General features: G+C 45.9%; 1 protein-coding gene across 3 annotated transcripts in view; it reads right to left on the bottom strand.

Annotated features, from left to right (window-relative positions):
• PIAS1 (protein inhibitor of activated STAT 1) overlaps positions 1-17941 on the bottom strand; it is a 216454-nt gene that overhangs the window by 92088 nt on the left and 106425 nt on the right. For 2 of the 3 annotated variants that reach the window (XM_063925542.1, XM_063925543.1), the window contains exon 2: positions 13467-13911. The exons of the other annotated variant lie outside the window; for it this stretch is intronic. In XM_063925542.1, coding sequence (XP_063781612.1) covers positions 13467-13911 — 445 coding nt within the window. The remainder of the gene's footprint in view (positions 1-13466; positions 13912-17941) is intronic. 3 annotated transcript variants of the gene reach the window in all.

The raw sequence follows: 17941 nt of genomic DNA on the forward strand, positions 1-17941 counted from the left end.
CCCCCGACCACGTAGCTGCTCGGCAGAGTTGTAATGCCGAGACCCCTCGGGCAGCCGCCCAAGATGAGCCCACCTTCCTTGTGGAGTGGGCTTTTACAGTTTTAGGCTGTGGCAGGCCTGCCACAGAATGTGCAAGTTGAATTGTGTTACAAATCCAACGAGCAATCGACTGCTTAGAAGCAGGTGCGCCCAACTTGTTGGGTGCATACAGTATAAACAGCGAGTCAGATTTTCTGACTCCAGCCGTCCTTGCAATGTATATTTTTAAGGCTCTGACAACGTCCAACAACTTGGAGTCCTCCAAGTCGCTAGTGGCCGCAGGCACCACAATAGGTTGGTTCAGATGAAATGCTGATACCACTTTAGGGAGAAAATGCGGACGAGTCCGCAGTTCTGCCCTATCCGAATGGAAGATTAGATAAGGACTTTTATAAGATAAAGCCGCCAATTCAGATACTCTCCTGGCAGAGGCCAGGGCTAGTAACATAGTCACTTTCAATGTGAGATATTTCAAATCCACCTTTTTCAATGGTTCAAACCAATGGGATTTGAGGAAATCTAAAACTACATTTAGATCCCACGGTGCCACCGGAGGCACCACAGGAGGCTGTATATGCAGTACTCCCTTGACAAAAGTCTGGACCTCAGGGACAGAGGCCAATTCTTTTTGGAAGAATATTGACAGGGCCGAAATTTGAACCTTAATGGATCCCAATTTGAGACCCATAGATAATCCTGATTGCAGGAAATGTAGGAAACGACCCAGTTGGAATTCCTCCGTCGGAACCCTCCGATCCTCGCACCACGCTACATATTTTCGCCAAATGCGGTGATAATGTTTCACGGTGACTTCCTTCCGTGCCTTAATCAAGGTAGGAATGACTTCTTCTGGAATGCCTTTCCCTTTTAGGATCTGGCGTTCAACCGCCATGCCGTCAAACGCAGCCGCGGTAAGTCTTGAAAAAGACAGGGACCCTGCTGTAGCAGGTCCCTTCTCAGAGGTAGAGGCCACGGTTCGTCCGTGAGCATCTCTTGAAGTTCCGGATACCAAGTCCTTCTCGGCCAATCCGGAACCACTAGTATTGTTCTTACTCTTCTTTGCCGTATGATCTTCAATACCTTTGGTATGAGCGGCAGAGGAGGAAACACATACACTGACTGGTACACCCAAGGAGTTACCAGTGCGTCCACAGCTATTGCCTGTGGATCTCTTGACCTGGCACAATATTTGTCCAGTTTCTTGTTGAGGCGAGACGCCATCATGTCTACAATTGGTCTTTCCCAACGGTCTATTAACATGTTGAAGACTTCTGGATGTAGACCCCACTCTCCCGGATGAAGATCGTGTCTGCTGAGGAAGTCTGCTTCCCAGTTGTCCACGCCCGGGATGAACACTGCTGACAGTGCTATCACGTGATTCTCCGCCCAGCGAAGAATCTTGGCAGCTTCTGCCATTGCACTCCTGCTTCTTGTGCCGCCCTGCCTGTTTACATGGGCGACCGCCGTGATGTTGTCCGACTGAATCAACACCGGCTTTCCTTGCAGGAGAAGTTCCGCCTGGCTTAGAGCATTGTAGATTGCTCTTAGTTCCAGAATGTTTATGTGAAGAGACTTTTTCAGACTCGTCCATACTCCCTGGAAGTTTCTTCCTTGTGTGACTGCTCCCCAGCCTCTCAGGCTGGCGTCCGTGGTCACCAGGATCCAATCCTGAATGCCGAATCTGCGGCCTTCTAATAGGTGAGCCTTCTGCAACCACCACAGAAGTGACACCCTTGTCTTTGGTGACAGGGTTATTCGCAGGTGCATCTGCAGATGCGACCCTGACCATTTGTCCAACAGATCCCTTTGGAATATTCTTGCATGGAATCTGCCGAATGGAATTGCTTCGTAAGAAGCCACCATTTTTCCCAGGACTCTTGTGCATTGATGTACTGACACTTTTCCTGGTTTTAGGAGGTTCCTGACCAGATCGGATAACTCCTTGGCTTTTTCCTCTGGAAGGAAAACCTTTTTCTGAACCGTGTCCAGAATCATTCCTAGGAACAGCAGACGAGTTGTCGGGATTAAATGGGATTTTGGAATATTCAGAATCCACCCGTGTTGTCTTAGCACCTCTTGAGATAGTGCTAAAGCTGTCTCCAGCTGTTCTCTGGACCTTGCCCTTATTAGGAGATCGTCCAAGTATGGGATAACTAATACGCCTTTTCTTCGAAGAAGAATCATCATCTCGGCCATTACCTTGGTAAAGACCCGAGGCGCCGTGGACAATCCGAACGGCAGCGTCTGAAACTGATAGTGACAGTTTTGAACAATGAACCTGAGGTACCCCTGGTGTGCGGGGTAAATCGGAACGTGTAGATACGCATCCTTGATGTCCAAGGATACCATAAAGTCCCCTTCTTCCAGGTTCGCTATCACTGCTCTGAGTGACTCCATCTTGAACTTGAACTTTTTTATGTAGAGGTTCAAGGACTTCAGATTTAGAATAGGCCTTACCGAGCCATCCGGCTTCGGTACCACAAATAGAGTGGAATAATACCCCTTTCCTTGTTGTAATAGGGGTACTTTGACTATCACCTGCTGAGCGTACAGCTTGTGAATGGCTTCCAACACCCTCTCCCTTTCGGAAGAGACGGTTGGTAAGGCAGACTTCAGGAAACGATGAGGAGGATCCGTCTCTAATTCCAACCTGTACCCCTGAGATATTATCTGCAGGATCCAGGGGTCTACCTGCGAGTGAGCCCACTGCGCGCTGTAATTTTTGAGACGGCCCCCCACTGTCCCCGAGTCCGCTTGAGAGGCCCCAGCGTCATGCTGAGGTTTTTGCAGGAGCCGGGGAGGGCTTCTGTTCCTGGGAAGGAGCTGCCTGTTGGTGTCTCTTCCCTCTTCCTCTGCCTCGTGGCAGGTACGACAAGCCCTTTGCTCTCTTATTTTTGTAGGAGCGAAAAGGCTGCGGTTGAAAGGTCGGTGCCTTTCTCTGTTGGGGAGTGACTTGAGGTAAAAAAGTGGATTTCCCGGCAGTAGCCGTGGCCACCAAGTCTGATAGACCAACTCCAAATAACTCCTCCCCTTTATACGGCAAAACCTCCATGTGACGTTTTGAATCCGCATCGCCTGTCCACTGTCGTGTCCATAAGGCTCTTCTGGCTGAAATGGACATAGCACTCACCCGAGATGCCAGTGTGCAAATATCCCTCTGTGCATCACGCATATAGATAAATGCATCCTTTATTTGTTCTAACGACAGTAAAACATTGTCCCTATCTAGGGTATCAATATTTTCAATCAGGGATTCTGACCAAACTACTCCAGCACTGCACATCCAGGCAGTTGCTATAGCTGGTCGTAGTATAACACCTGCATGTGTGTATATATTCTTTTGAATAACTTCCATCTTTCTATCTGATGGATCCTTAAGTGCGGCCGTCTCAGGAGAGGGTAACGCCACTTGTTTGGATAAGCGTGTGAGCGCCTTGTCCACCTTAGGGGGTGTTTCCCAGCGCGCCCTAACCTCTGGCGGGAAAGGGTATAATGCCAATAACTTTTTTGAAATTATCAACTTTTTATCAGGAGCAACCCACGCTTCATCACACACGTCATTTAATTCTTCTGATTCAGGAAAAACTGTTTGTAGTTTTTTCACACCATACATAATACCCTGTTTTACGGTATCTGTAGTATCAGCTAAATGTAACGTCTCCTTCATTGCCAAAATCATATAACGTGTGGCCCTACTGGAAAATACGTTTGAATTTCTACCGTCGTCACTGGAATCAGTGCCCGTGTCTGGGTCTGTGTCGACCGACTGAGGCAAAGGGCGTTTTACAGCCCCTGACGGTGTTTGAGGCGCCTGGACAGGCATTAATTGATTGTCCGGCCGCCTCATGTCCTCAACTGACTGTTTAAGGGAAGATAAACCATCACGTAATTCCACAAATAAAGGCATCCATTCTGGTGTCGACCCCCTGGGGGGTGACATCTGCATATTTGGCAATTGCTCCGCCTCCACACCAATATCGTCCTCATACATGTCGACACCACGTACCGACACACACCGCAAACTCACAGGGAATGCTCTAATGAAGACAGGACCCACTAGCCCTTTTGGGGAGACAGAGGGAGAGTCTGCCAGCACACACCACAAAGCGCTATATATACAAGGGATATCCTTATATTAAGTGCTCCCTTATAGCTGCTTTAATATATATATATATAGCCATTAATGTGCCCCCCCTCTCTGTTTTACCCTGTTTCTGTAGTGCAGTGCAGGGGAGAGACCTGGGAGCCGTTCTGACCAGCGGAGCTGTGACAGAAAATGGCGCCGTGTGCTGAGGAGATAGGCCCCGCCCCTTTTTCGGCGGGTTCTTCTCCCGCTATTTTTCCAGTCAGGCAGGGGTTAAATATCTCCATATAGCCCCTATGGGCTATATGTGAGGTATTTTTAGCCTTGTATAAGGTTTATATTTGCCTCTCAGAGCGCCCCCCCCCAGCGCTCTGCACCCTCAGTGACTGCCCAGTGAAGTGTGCTGAGAGGAAAATGGCGCACAGCTGCAGTGCTGTGCGCTACCTTATGAAGACTGAGGAGTCTTCAGCCGCCGGTTTCCGGACCTCTTCACGCTTCAGCATCTGCAAGGGGGTCGGCGGCGCGGCTCCGGGACCGGACTCCACGGCTGGGCCTGTGTTCGATCCCTCTGGAGCTAATGGTGTCCAGTAGCCAAGCAGCAAATCCACTCTGCATGCAGGTGAGTTTACTACTTTCCCCCTAAGTCCCACGTTGCAGTGATCCTGTTGCCAGCAGGACTCACTGTAAAGAAAAAAACCTAAACTAAACTTTCTCTAAGCAGCTCTTTAGGAGAGCCACCTAGATTGCACCCTTCTCGTTCGGGCACAAAATCTAACTGGAGTCTGGAGGAGGGTCATAGGGGGAGGAGCCAGTGCACACCACCTGACCTAGTAAAGCTTTACTTTTTTGTGCCCTGTCTCCTGCGGAGCCGCTATTCCCCATGGTCCTTTCAGGAACCCCAGCATCCACTTAGGACGATAGAGAAAAACGCAATACCACATCAGGGTCTCACGGTGCCAAAGGGCACAAACGGAGATTGGATGTGCAGTACTCCTTTCACGAAAGTGTGAACCTCCCGAAAGGTGATCAATTCTTTCAAGAAAATTCATAAGGTCAAAACTGGACTGAAAAAAAGAGACTAACTTTAGGCCTGCATCCCCGACTGCTTGCAAGGAACGGAGAACGACGGCCCAGCCGAAAATCTTCGGTAGGAATCTTCTTGGATGTACACCAAGACATAGCTTTTCTCCAACTATGGTGGTAAGGCCTTGCCGTTATTCTTTTCTAGCCAAAAGTGTGGAAACGACTTCACTGGGAATACCCTTTCTGACTAGGATATATGTCCTTCCATCGGGACCCGACAAACGCAGCCACGAAAGACTTAACATACTCCCGGATCTTCGTAACAGTTCCTCACGTAAAAGAAGCGGCCAGGAATCTTCTATGAGTAATCATGAAAATCTGGAAAACCAAGCCCTGCTTGGCTAGACCGGAACAATGAGGATCTCCTGAACCTTTGTTCTTCTTCCGGCGTCATCTTCAGAAAAAGGAGGAGGAGACACAGACAGACTTAAAATGCCCAAGGTGTCACGAGGGCGTCCACTGCCAACGCTTGAGTGTCCCTTTACCTGTAACAATATCTCTGAGGCCTCTCGTTGAGGCAAGACGCCAACATGTCTAATTTAGGTACTCCCCAAAGACTCGTCAGGTCTTTGAAAATTCCACGATGACGACAGTATTTCTCCCGGAAGGAGATCTCGTCTGCAGAGGAAATCTAATTCTCCGTCGTTTACCTGCGGAGCACAGACCACTAATATAGCGTGTACCAGTCTTTCCATCCAGTGGCAAACTTTTGCATCCTCTGCAATTGGCGCTGTGCTCCTTGATTCGCCCTAGCGGCTCACTCCCACCACTGCTGTCAAATAGTCCGAGAGAACTAACACTGGCAGACCACGAATAATCTGTTCGTCAAAAATAGCTCCTAATACAGAAAAGCATATTACAGACAAGCTTCCCAGCTTGACCTTTTCCTCTGGAAATACGGCCCTTGCAAGGACTAATTCCCATTTCCGGAGATTTGTATGCCCGAACACCAGGATCAAATCTTGGATCCCGAACCTTCGTCCCTCTAGAAGGTGAGAATCGAGCAGATGTCGTGGCCATTAGAATCATATTCCGGTGCATTGGCAGGTGAGACCCGGACCACATATCCAATTGGTCCCTTGAAACCACTCCGGCATTTGACCTGCTCACCGAAAAGGCCTCTCAGGCCGCACCCATCCGCTTCATAATGGAACATAAATGATGGTTTGTCACTGCAAATCTGATTCGACTCCAGAACCTCAGACCTTCTGCCACAGGAAAAACATAGAACCTCAACCGTGCGGTATCTACTCTGATACCTACCCCCAACATCTGCGACGTTGGGAACGATAGCCATTCCCTGTGTTGAATAATCGAGAGAAACAACGCTTTGCACCATTTGTTTCTTGACCTCGCCTTTCCAGCGAGGTGATCTGAATGCGGAAAACGCATTTAAACCTTTTTTTTTTTTCTTTATTAACAGGGGACAGCAGGACAATGCCCTGAACCAGACGCCCTCTGGTCTGGCGTCACGTATTATCTCCCCTTCCCGAGGGAAAACGGTAAGATCTGTTAGAAAAACAGTGATGGGAAACATCTGTAACTCCAGACTGTCCCCTTCTGGATTCTATAATTAACTCACGGGTCCTGGTCTATTTCCGGACTAATAGAAAAGTAGTAGACGAGTCCCCACCGGAGTGGGGTCCAGTCAGGTAGACTCCGCACCCTGTGGTGGATGTGTGAGAAACGGAAAACGACCGCCGCTTCTGCGAACCTAACAAGGCTGCAGAACACTTACCTTTTCACCTTCCATCTGCACAGAAAGTAAAAAAACGGTATTGAACTAGGTAACGCGACTGCATCCCACAAAGGAATGCGTCACCAACCGTTGTGAGGGAATCTAACTCACGAAGTTAGAGTTACCAGCAGAATCCGCCGAGATTGACTAAAGTAAGGCATCACCAACAGTGGCACACAGACCCAGTGAAAAGATTCCAATACCTCTCGGAGTCAGCCTCAGTCTTTCTCCGGACACCTCCTGTACCCACACTGCAGCGTGTTGTGATATATAGAGAAAGCCCAACATAAAGGAAAATCTAACTCTGCAGGATAATTTCATCGGATGCTGTGCATACAATGTGAATAAGTCCAAAGAATAGAAATAAAATATCACTTAGCTTCCTGTATCCGATCCTTCGTGACAGAACGCCGTGTCGACCAGGCGTTGACTTTCACAGTATTCCCTCCGCCACGTGGAAAGAATACACATTCGGACATCTTGAGAGGACGGGAGACCCACTCGTCACAGCTGACCTAAAGCTTTATCAGCAGAGCGACCAGCACATGAGAAGGAATACTATTACTTCAGCATTCATTAAAAATCATAAGATGAATATATAATGTAATACACATATACACACATATCCTACCTATATATACACATAAAACATACATATAAGTGGATTGTCCGGCACCCCCGGGACCCAAATGACAGTAATGTGTACTGAATGTGTATGACCATGTACTGAACCGCAGTCGTTGCTCTACCAGGAAGCATTATAGTCGACAGTAAAGCTAGTAATAGTCGACAGCAGAGTGTAGTAACCAGGCAAACAACATACTTGCGACCCCGAGGGGTCCGAGGGGATTATACATAAATCATTTTAATAATATTCCCTCACAAAAATAACCATGTCTGTGCTCAAGCTACAGACTAATGGAGCCGAACCATATAAATATATATACAGGTATAAGTTAGTTACAGCATGTTAATTTACACCAGATAACAATAGGTGCCGACAGGGTCACCCACATACTACTGTGTCTCCCATACCGTGTTGACTATGAACAAGTATAACACAACCGAACTGTTGACTCAGTATCTACTGTATCAAGTACAAAACATGCGTCGGCGATGCAGACAATGAACCCCAGAGGTGTTAATGACCGAAAATTCACCTGTGTCGACACAGGTGTATATCAAACAGGGAGCACACAGAGAGTACATGTCCATTTCCAATTAAATAGTGTTATACATTCCTACATAACACTAACCATATGTGCCTCCCCTTGTTTGCCGTTTTGGCGGGGACAGTGACTAAAATGGTGCTGTCTCTTGCTGTGAGGGCCAAGCTCCGCCCCTTATCGGCGTGCTGTAGCCCAGTATACTAAAAACAATATATGCAGGCAGGGGAGCATATACAGTGTTTACCCACTGTATGCGCTTCTGGGAGAGTAAAATTAATGCAAAACATACTGCCAGGGCGCCACCCCCCCCCCCCCCCCCCCTTGCGCCTGATACCAGCTGTTGGTGTGTGGGGGCAATGGCGTGCAGCGGGGGTAGCGGACACGGTGCCCGGGCACCGAACAACAACTCAAGCCAGCCTATTTAGTATAAAAGCGCCTCCGTAACATTGCTGCCCAAGGCGCTCGCTCTCCTCCCCCCCCGACCCTGCGAGTGCAGTTGGTGTGTGGGAGCTTGGAGCGTAGCACGATCTGTTACCTCCGTTACTGAAGTCTTCTGTTCTTCACATACTCACCCGGCTTCTTTCTTCCGGCTTCTGTGAGGGGTTGACGGCGCGGCTCTGGGAAAAAGCAGCTAGGCGCACCAAGTTTTCGAACCCTCTGGAGCTAATTGTGTCCAGTAGCCGAGAAGCAGAGCCCATAAACTAAGAAGTAGGTCCTGCTCCTCTCACTCCCAGGCTGCAGGGAGCCTGGAGCCAGCAGGTCTTCCTGAAAATAAAAAACCTAACAAAGTCTTTTAGAGAAGCTCCTTAGAGCTCCCCTAGTGTGTGACCCATTACTCCTGGGTACAAAGTCTAACCGAGGTCTGGAGGAGGGGCATAGAGGGAGGAGCCAGTTCACACCCAGTTTAAGTCTTTATAGTGTGCCCAGGCTCCTGCAGATCCGTCTATACCCCATGGTCCTTTTGGAGTCCCCAGCATCCTCTAGGACGTAAGAGAAAACATGGGCATGGTACAAAGTATTTAGAATTACAAGTCGAAAAACCACACAGAAAGAAAAAGTGAAAACTGACTGAATAAGCGTAATGCAGGGTTTGAACAGTGATTTTGAGTAATAAATTCCATGAGTTATATATTCCACCCATGAAAGGCATCAGGCAATGCAACAGCCTCAGGTGCACTATGTAGGATCACCAAGGGTGGATTAGGTTTTGTCTAAAAGATTACCAAAATGGAGCGATTGCAGCGACTCAATGGTAGGAGTAGTGTCCCAACATAACGGTCAGATCCATGTAGGTTTTAACAGTTACTTATATAGCGCATACATTCCCCAGGGGAGCTTACAATCTAGATACCCTACTACTCTGACACAAACACTACGGTTATTTTTGTTGTTGTTGTCAGATGTCAAATTAGCCTACAAGTATGACTTGCACTTTGGAGCAAACCCAGCAAGCATGGTGAGAAATGAAACTCACTTCAAGGGCTGTGAGACATTAAGGATAGCCACTTCACCAACCAAGCTGGAGTTTTACATTAATAGGGCTGATGCCTGACTAAAAAAAAAAAAAAAAAACCCACACCACAACAACAACAACAACAACAACAACAACAGTAGATGCGTCCTCTATACTTCACAAGCTAAAAATTCATAAGAACACTGTGGCAGAACTACTTGGCATTTTAAAGTTTGCTGTTATATTGCAGGTTTAATAGAAACAATTGAAGGATTATTACATAAAGCTTCCATTTCTAATTACTAGGTATATTTTTTGTACAGAGTGTTTAAGTATATTTTTTCAGTATAGGTCACCGTTCTTATGCCACACTCCATATTACACCATTTGTTGGCTTTTGATTTAAGTAGGTGTTTTTTTTTTACATAAACAAAAAACCAAAATAAAACCACACTACTAAAAAATAGGGTGGTGCACAGCACATCGAAGTGATAATAAATTAAGGGCTTCCGGTTAAGAGTAAAATCAGAAAATAAAAATCAGTGGGCATTCAAACAGTACACAACAAATGATACAGTAGAAAAGGAAAACAAAGACCCCCCCCCCCCATCATCACGGCCACAAGGGGAGAATGACAGGCACAGGTTATTTTAGGTACACCCTTACGAGATATTTCTGAGTAGCCTCCTGTGTGGATCTTCGAGGCACATAACTCCGATTTGCTTAAGCTGTTGTCTTGGATACAGAGAATACCCCTCCCCCAGCACTAGCAGTAGCCCTGGATAAGCTCAGCTGTCACATTATCTGTACTGGAATGTTCTATCTTTACCATGTCCACAGGAGTGTTACACTATTGGTGCTTTGGGAATAGATGAAGATCCGTCATGTATAATCCTGAAGCTTCTACCTTTGCACATTAGAAGGGAATTCAGGAGAGAAAAGGCCAGAAACAAATTCATAATGTGCAGTATCAAACTCTGGAATCAGTGCTCACAAATTAGGAGGCAGGCTCTAAGCGTGTGCATCTTTATTCACATTATTACTGCCACAACGTGGACAGCAAACACCCACTAAGATCAAAGGGAAAGCCAGAAAAAGTACATGTTCCCAGTGACTGTTTATTATTTCTGTAGAAGCATCCTACATGGTAATAACTATGGTAAATGCACTACTTTCATAAAGCAGATTTTACTTTCTAGGTAATCAGTTTAGTTTTCAGATGTGTGAAAGCCAGTCACATTCATTATCTCGCGACCGGCCATCTTTCAGCACACATTTGGTCAGGTTTCTAATTATTTTACACTGGCAAGGATTAATAAAGTTATTCCCCCCATTATGTAAAATGCAAATGTCCATAACCATTATGCCTCGCACTGCACCGTGCATAGGACTGAAAATTGCACAGATTGGTGCCAGTTCAATAAACCACTAAGCAAAGTTAGCATCGTCAATGTCTCCATTTAAAGTTAAAGCAATATTACTCATACAAAAACTTGCAAAACTAAAAAAGGTATGAAGAACCATCAACAATGAAAAACACCAGTCTGTATAGACAATCACTATAAAAATCGGGTAAATTCACATTATTTGCAGTTAATCCACAAGGCTACTTGCCCAGCTAAAGTGTCCGAAGCGATTCAATTACAAACCCACAATCACCCCCGAGGCAGCAGTAAGGCTAGGGCCACACACAGTGGCCAAGCGTTTCCTTGCGGGATTGCTAAACTGAGGGCTTGGGGGCCACTCACGAGTGGGAACAGCCCATTAGCCAGGATTACAGCGTCTGTATCCTGACCGCCGGGATTCCGACTGCCAGCAACTTAACTGCATACCCTTACAAGGGTTTCACATAGTCCCAGATTAAGCTACAGCCTCGAGCTGATCGCGCGACAGCACACGTCTGTCCTAAGTCACACATGTGCAGTGGAAAGGGCTTTGTATTTGTTGGACCTGATCAGGTATAACTCCAGTATTAGAGATGTTGGTGGAGGGGGAGACCTTTTGAGAGATGACTTACCAGCTGTGGCAGTTTGCAGCTGGGATATTGCTTGCTCTAACCCACCCCACACTGGTCTTCAGAGAGTGTAGATAAAGTAAACCCCAGGGGCGGCAGCACAGACCACATATAGCAGAGGGGGACGGTAAGTACATAACCCAACTGTACCTTAAATGTAGTTTTTAATACTTACGGGTGTCTGTCTACACCCAGAGATCAGGGCGGGAGCCAGAAGCAATCTAGCTGGACCAAGTCGCAATTGCAACATAGCACTTACCCACATATACTCCTATTTCTATATAGATTGTAAGCTTGCGACCAGGGCCCTCTTACCTCTATTATTACTCAGTCTTGTTTTATTAAAGTTTTGATCCAAATTGTACAGCACAAAACATGCCGATGCTATATAGGTAAATGCAAATAAGGGACAGGCTTTCTATCTGAAACCATAAGGAAAAAGGTAGCATCTTGTTCTACAAAGCTGCACAGAATATAACCTTCTTTAAAGCACCCTTTGTCATCAGAGGTTTAGGGGAGACTTCATCTACAATTAGGGGTACTACCCAAAAATTAAAAACTGCTAGAAGGCAATGTAATGCTATAACAGATATTAAGCACAGGTTCAAACTTGCATCATATTTTAAATGCTGCCAAGTCTTCCATAGCAAAATTCTGGCAGTAACCTAATAGCTCCGTCCCCTCCCAACTTACAAATTACAATGCGGGGCAGAGATGTTGGACCCCATTTGGAAAACATTGTTCATTTACCCCACTCCTGCTCGCCCTTCCGAGAGGAATTCTGGTACACTTATAACAGTAGTCCTATACACCATCAGCTTTTTTCCCCCCCAACCCAACCTGTTTTGTTAAAATGTGTACCTCCCGATTGCCCTTTGAAGGTGTCCCGACTCCTTCCATCTACTACCCTCACCTTCGATTTCATGTATTTAAAAAAAAAAAAAAAAAATGATTCTTTACAAGTTTAAAAAAAAAAAAAAAACATAACAAGTTGGCATTTATATTATATTTCTTTTGTTAATGGCTGTCATTTGCTACCATACATTACCAGATTTTCATCCCAAAACAAGCAACCAGCTGGAGAAAAGTTAGTCTGCTGCGTGGCCAGTTTTAGGCCATTATGCTCTTTACTCTTCTGTGCATCAGGGAAATTCCTCTCTTACGCAGGAGATAAACAGTGTCTAACAGATGAAAGCAGCCTTGCAGAAATGTACTGTGTGGACCGGTTTACCCTATCTATTTACATCCCCTCTGTACAGTCCACACACATCCTCTTTCTTCACTTTTGCAACCTTCTGAGCTCAGGCCAACATCACTGTGTGACCATATCATACAGCCCATCAAGAACCTTTGGAATCTGGTGGACAACTATACAATAGATAGAGCCCATCCTTTGGTATCAATGCCTATTTCCCTATAGATCGTAAGCTTGCTAGCAGGGCCTTCCTACCTCTATGACTGTTTGTTATCACCAAGGTTTGTTTTATCATTGTGGTTTCCAATTGTGAAGCGCAACGGAATATGCTGCGCTATATAAGAAACTTAATAGACACCATGGCACAACCAGCAACAGTAGATCTAGTGAACGGTCTCGCCTTTCGTAATCTGGAATTATTGTAGGACATACTCCTTAAAAGGAGTCTGTAAAAGGATCGGGTACTGAACCAGGCATTCAACAAGAATTCTCTTAAGTAAATGTGTTTTAGGTGTTTATACCAAAAGGCTCATGTAAAAATATTACACCTTACACACAGGGTTGGGTGTCTGGGCATGCCAAAAACCTTATTGTTGATAACTTACCCAATATTTACAGCACAGATTTAAAAAATTATTATTAGTGAACACCACAATCTCTATTTTACAAAATGGAGTGGCTCAACACCTACCTAAACTTGTGGGTTTTATGAGTTCATCCAGAAGGTCATAGAAGGGTAGTTTCTGCAGTTTGATGTCTGGATGGACAGGATGGAGGTTAGATGTGAGGTGTGGGAGATCCAGTTCATGTTTGGGCCCAAGAAGGGAGACTGGAAGCAATGGGGAGGCGGAGGGGTGGCTGTCATATGTAAGCTGAGGAATGGAGGATGGGGAGAGGTTTGCTGGCATGGTGCTGGAGTGCACACTAGGTAGAGAGAAGTCTGCAGGTGTGAGAATTTTCAAGGGAAACCTCCGTCGGTACAATTCCTTGATTTTCATTTGTACAGCTGGACTGCAACCTGCTTTTAACAAGTGCAGGGCTTTGGTCAAGAGTTCGTGTTTGCGACCGTGTTTGTTGCGTCCGGCGTATCCTAGAAGTACTTGCAGCTCAGAAACGCGAAGGCTCATAACCATTTGCTAAAAACAGGGGGGGGGGGGGGGGAGAAAAAAAAAGTTAATGAGATGTGAAATTAAACAGGATCCACAGGGGGAGGACCGATATAATTAGCTATGGAACTTACCACAAGCTATTCAATTACTGCCCACACAGAGTCCACGACTAGCCCAGAGGGTGTATGTAATGCGGATCACTGCTCGTACCCTCCCTTGCACATGTAAGTAGATATAAACATTAATTAGTGCTTCCAGGGCTAGTCGAGGAGTTACCACGGCCAGTAATTTCATAGCTCCAGGCACTTAAGCCAGGAGCTATCAACCTTGCTTTAGTGGCAAACTTCCTGTGGGAGGTAAATGAATAGCTCAGAACACTTAACCCAGCAGCTAAAACCTGCAGTAAGTCCAGCAGCTAATTGAATAACCCCCATAGAAAGTGTTTGGTGAAACAATCCACTTGCCCTTTCTTATCCTTCAATATTTTTAAGAAGGACAGTCCCACTTAACTTGCCCACTTCCCCAGCAAACCACATTTGTTTATTTATACAGGCATAGTCAAAACTAAGCAAGCAACCCCCCTACCACCCCAGCTTGCCCCACTTTTCTTACTGTTAAAACCAAATAATTTTAAAATTTGGGCAGGATTCAGACTACAAATTAAAACTTAAAAATTAAACTACCAGTACAAGTGAGAAAGCGCAGTACGCAATGCGCATAACCACCACAACCCAGGTAAAATATCCCTTTGGGATCCGGATTTATGGAGCTTTCAGCCTTGGTTTGAGTTATTTATATTTCAAGCTAGACTTCATTGAATAACAGTTAAGGTGTTCAGTCTTTGGTGACACGTGTCTTGTGGCTAGGGGGAAAATAAAAATAAAAAAATACACGCTGATCCTGTCAAGCAAAATTGTGAGCGTTTGATTGCATGTCCTCTGTGTGTACAGATCATATGCAATGAAATGCAAGAAAATGCAATTTTCCAAGAGGAAGCATAAACAGCTGTTTGACAACCTATCACCAACAGATTCTTAGTAAGTGCAGGCTACAAAATCTAGATGATGTGCCTGTCACGCCCCTTACAAAACCATACAGGCCCCAGAGAACAACATTTGGAGTCAGTAAAATAGAATATCCAGTGAAGAACATCCACTGATGAACTAGCAGTCATCGGCTACCTGGCTTCCACCCAGCATGGATAGTCATCGGCTGAACCCATACAAGTGCTGTTAAAAGGGAAATGTATTACAATTGCATTATAGTCCTGTAATAAGAAAAACCATACATAGCTGATAAATTTCCGTACACCAGGAGTGAGCAGAATATAGCTAGCTCATTTTATATTTAAATACACATTTGATAAAGTTGCACTTGCCTTTCTATGCGATGCTACCTAGTAAAACTACACACCCTCCTATGAAAGATCCTACAAGCCAGTGCTACGCTACTCTCATCACTTGCCCGACTCAAATGGACAGCAGTGAGGTAGAAGCCGCTCTCAGCTGAATAAGTTTATGGGGGAGGGGTAAAGACAACCGCTGTGCATGAAAAGAAAGGACTGCCTCAGCATATGTGCAGTGCTGGAATTATTCAGCTGTTGGTGACTGAATTGAGGCAATGAAGGACCAAGGACAAAAAAAAACCACCCCACCATACAATACCACCACACATTTACATGCGTTCTTACTTGTGGTTAAGCACGTGTCTCCTAATCGCACACACCCTCTTCTACTAGGGAAATTATAACACAAACCTTTGAAACCCTTTAAGTGTCATGGTGCCAAATAACAAATTCATTACTACAATATTACAATGGCTGTGAGCCCCAAAACAAGGTCCAAGATAAACCTATTAGAGCCAAAACTACTAGTGGAACAAGATATATTGAAACCGCACAGGACCCTTTTGGTATATAAATTGGTGAAGGATACTAAAGACCAACATATAGGCTGTTTCTAGACGAAGATTCTTTCTAGCGCTAGGTTGGCGGTGCTCCCAGATAAATAGTCAAAACGACAGTGATCAAGCTCCAGCTAGCGAAACATACGTCACTTCCGGTTCCAGTTCGGTTCAGACATCAGGACGCCGGTGGGCGCTCTCCTCACCACCAGGATTCAGTAACCCCTCTCATGCAGCAGACATGGCGGAACCACTTACTACAGCTAATTAATAAATATGTTGAGGTTTTGTACACTTTGTAAGACACCTTCTTTCCACACAGGAGCAGACTCGCATTCAAGCTGCCGGGATACCCTTAACTATTTTTATAACATTAGGGTTCCCTGTGCAGCAACAACTATTCAAATAATTATGTTGAAGATTTGTACATTCTGAATTACCCCTTTTCAGATAGGAGCGGGCTCTCATCTTAGCAGCCAGGATACCCTGCATGCATTCATTCACAGCCACACCATCCACAGTATTTTATATGCCAGGTTGGAGCATTGCTGAATGTATTTATTATCAAATTGATGCTGCTATATAGCTGTACCACTGAGGCATTATCCTGGAGAGTGTACTCTTATGCTGCATTCAGACTGCAAATGCCGGATCCTACCCGGTAAGACAAACGTGTACTTACCGGGTGGGATCCGGCATTTGCACTCCGCTGCTGGCTTTCCGACCCGGCAATATACCGGGTCGGTTGCCATAACAACGGAGCGCGCAGCAGCAGCAGGGGCGGGGGTGGAGGCGGCGTCGGGAGATGAGCTCATCTCCAGCGCCGCCTCTCCCTATCTTGTGAATGGGAACCGTGTCGCATCGACACGGCTCCCATTCACACCGCACCTGACCCGGTAATCAACCCGGGTAAAACCCTTCTTTTTTACCGGGTTGATTTACCGGGTCAGGCGACCCGCTAAATCGGCTAGTGTGCTTTCACATCGCACACTGACCCGGTTCGACACGGCAATATGCCGTGTCGGTACCGGGTTATTTGTGCGATGTGAAAGGGGTATAAGTGATTTGTGCTGCAGCTGTGTTGATTAGACATTGAGTTCCTTGGCAGTGCATAGTAGCACCATCCATATTACATCCAATGAAATATCAAATGCAATTTTAAGAAATGTATGGTGTTGGTTTTGTAAGGCATATACCGAGCTTGTCCTAAGAGGGGTGTATGTTCTTTCTTTGTTGTATACAGGGGAGATGCGTCATCCACACGACTGATAGGTGGTGTGTTTTGGATGGAAATATACATACCCTGTTTTGAACACTTATTAAAAGTGGCAAAAAAAAAGAAAAGAAAAAAAGATTTTAAACCTACCGGTAAATCTATTTCTCCTAGTCCGTAGAGGATGCTGGGGACTCCATAAGGACCATGGGGTATAGACTGGCTCCGCAGGAGACATGGGCACCTAAAAGAACTTTTCCTATGGGTGTGCACTGGCTCCTCCCTCTATGCCCCTCCTCCAGACCTCAGTTAGAGAACTGTGCCCAGAGGAGATGGACAATATGAGTGCAGGATTTTATAAATCCAAGGGTAAGATTCCTACCAGCCCACACCAATCATACCATGTAACCCGGAACATACATAACCAGTTAACAGTATGAACAAACAACAGTAGCGGTCCAAGACCGATTCCAACTGTAACATTACATAAGGGTTAACAACTATATACAAGTCTTGCAGAGTTTCCGCACTGGGACGGGCGCCCAGCATCCTCTACGGACTAGGAGAAATAGATTTACCGGTAGGTTTAAAATCTTATTTTCTCTTACGTCCTAGAGGATGCTGGGGACTCCGTAAGGACCATGGGGTTTATACCAAAGCATCCAATCGGGCGGGAGAGTGCGTATGACTCTGCAGCACCGACTGAGCAAACGCTAGGTCCTCATCAGCCAGGGTATCAAACTTGTAGAATTTAGCAAAAGTGTTTGACCCCGACCAAGTCGCAGCTCAGCAAAGTTGTAAAGCAGAGACGCAGCTCAGCAAAGTTGTAAAGCAGAGACGCCTCGGGCAGCCGCCCAAGAAGAGCCCACCTTCCTAGTGGAATGGGCCTTAACCGAATTTGGTACCGGCAATCCAGCCGTAGAGTGAGCCTGCTGAATCGTA

The sequence above is a fragment of the Pseudophryne corroboree genome, chromosome 6 (genome assembly GCF_028390025.1).
Source record: "Pseudophryne corroboree isolate aPseCor3 chromosome 6, aPseCor3.hap2, whole genome shotgun sequence".
Lineage (NCBI taxonomy): Eukaryota > Metazoa > Chordata > Amphibia > Anura > Myobatrachidae > Pseudophryne > Pseudophryne corroboree.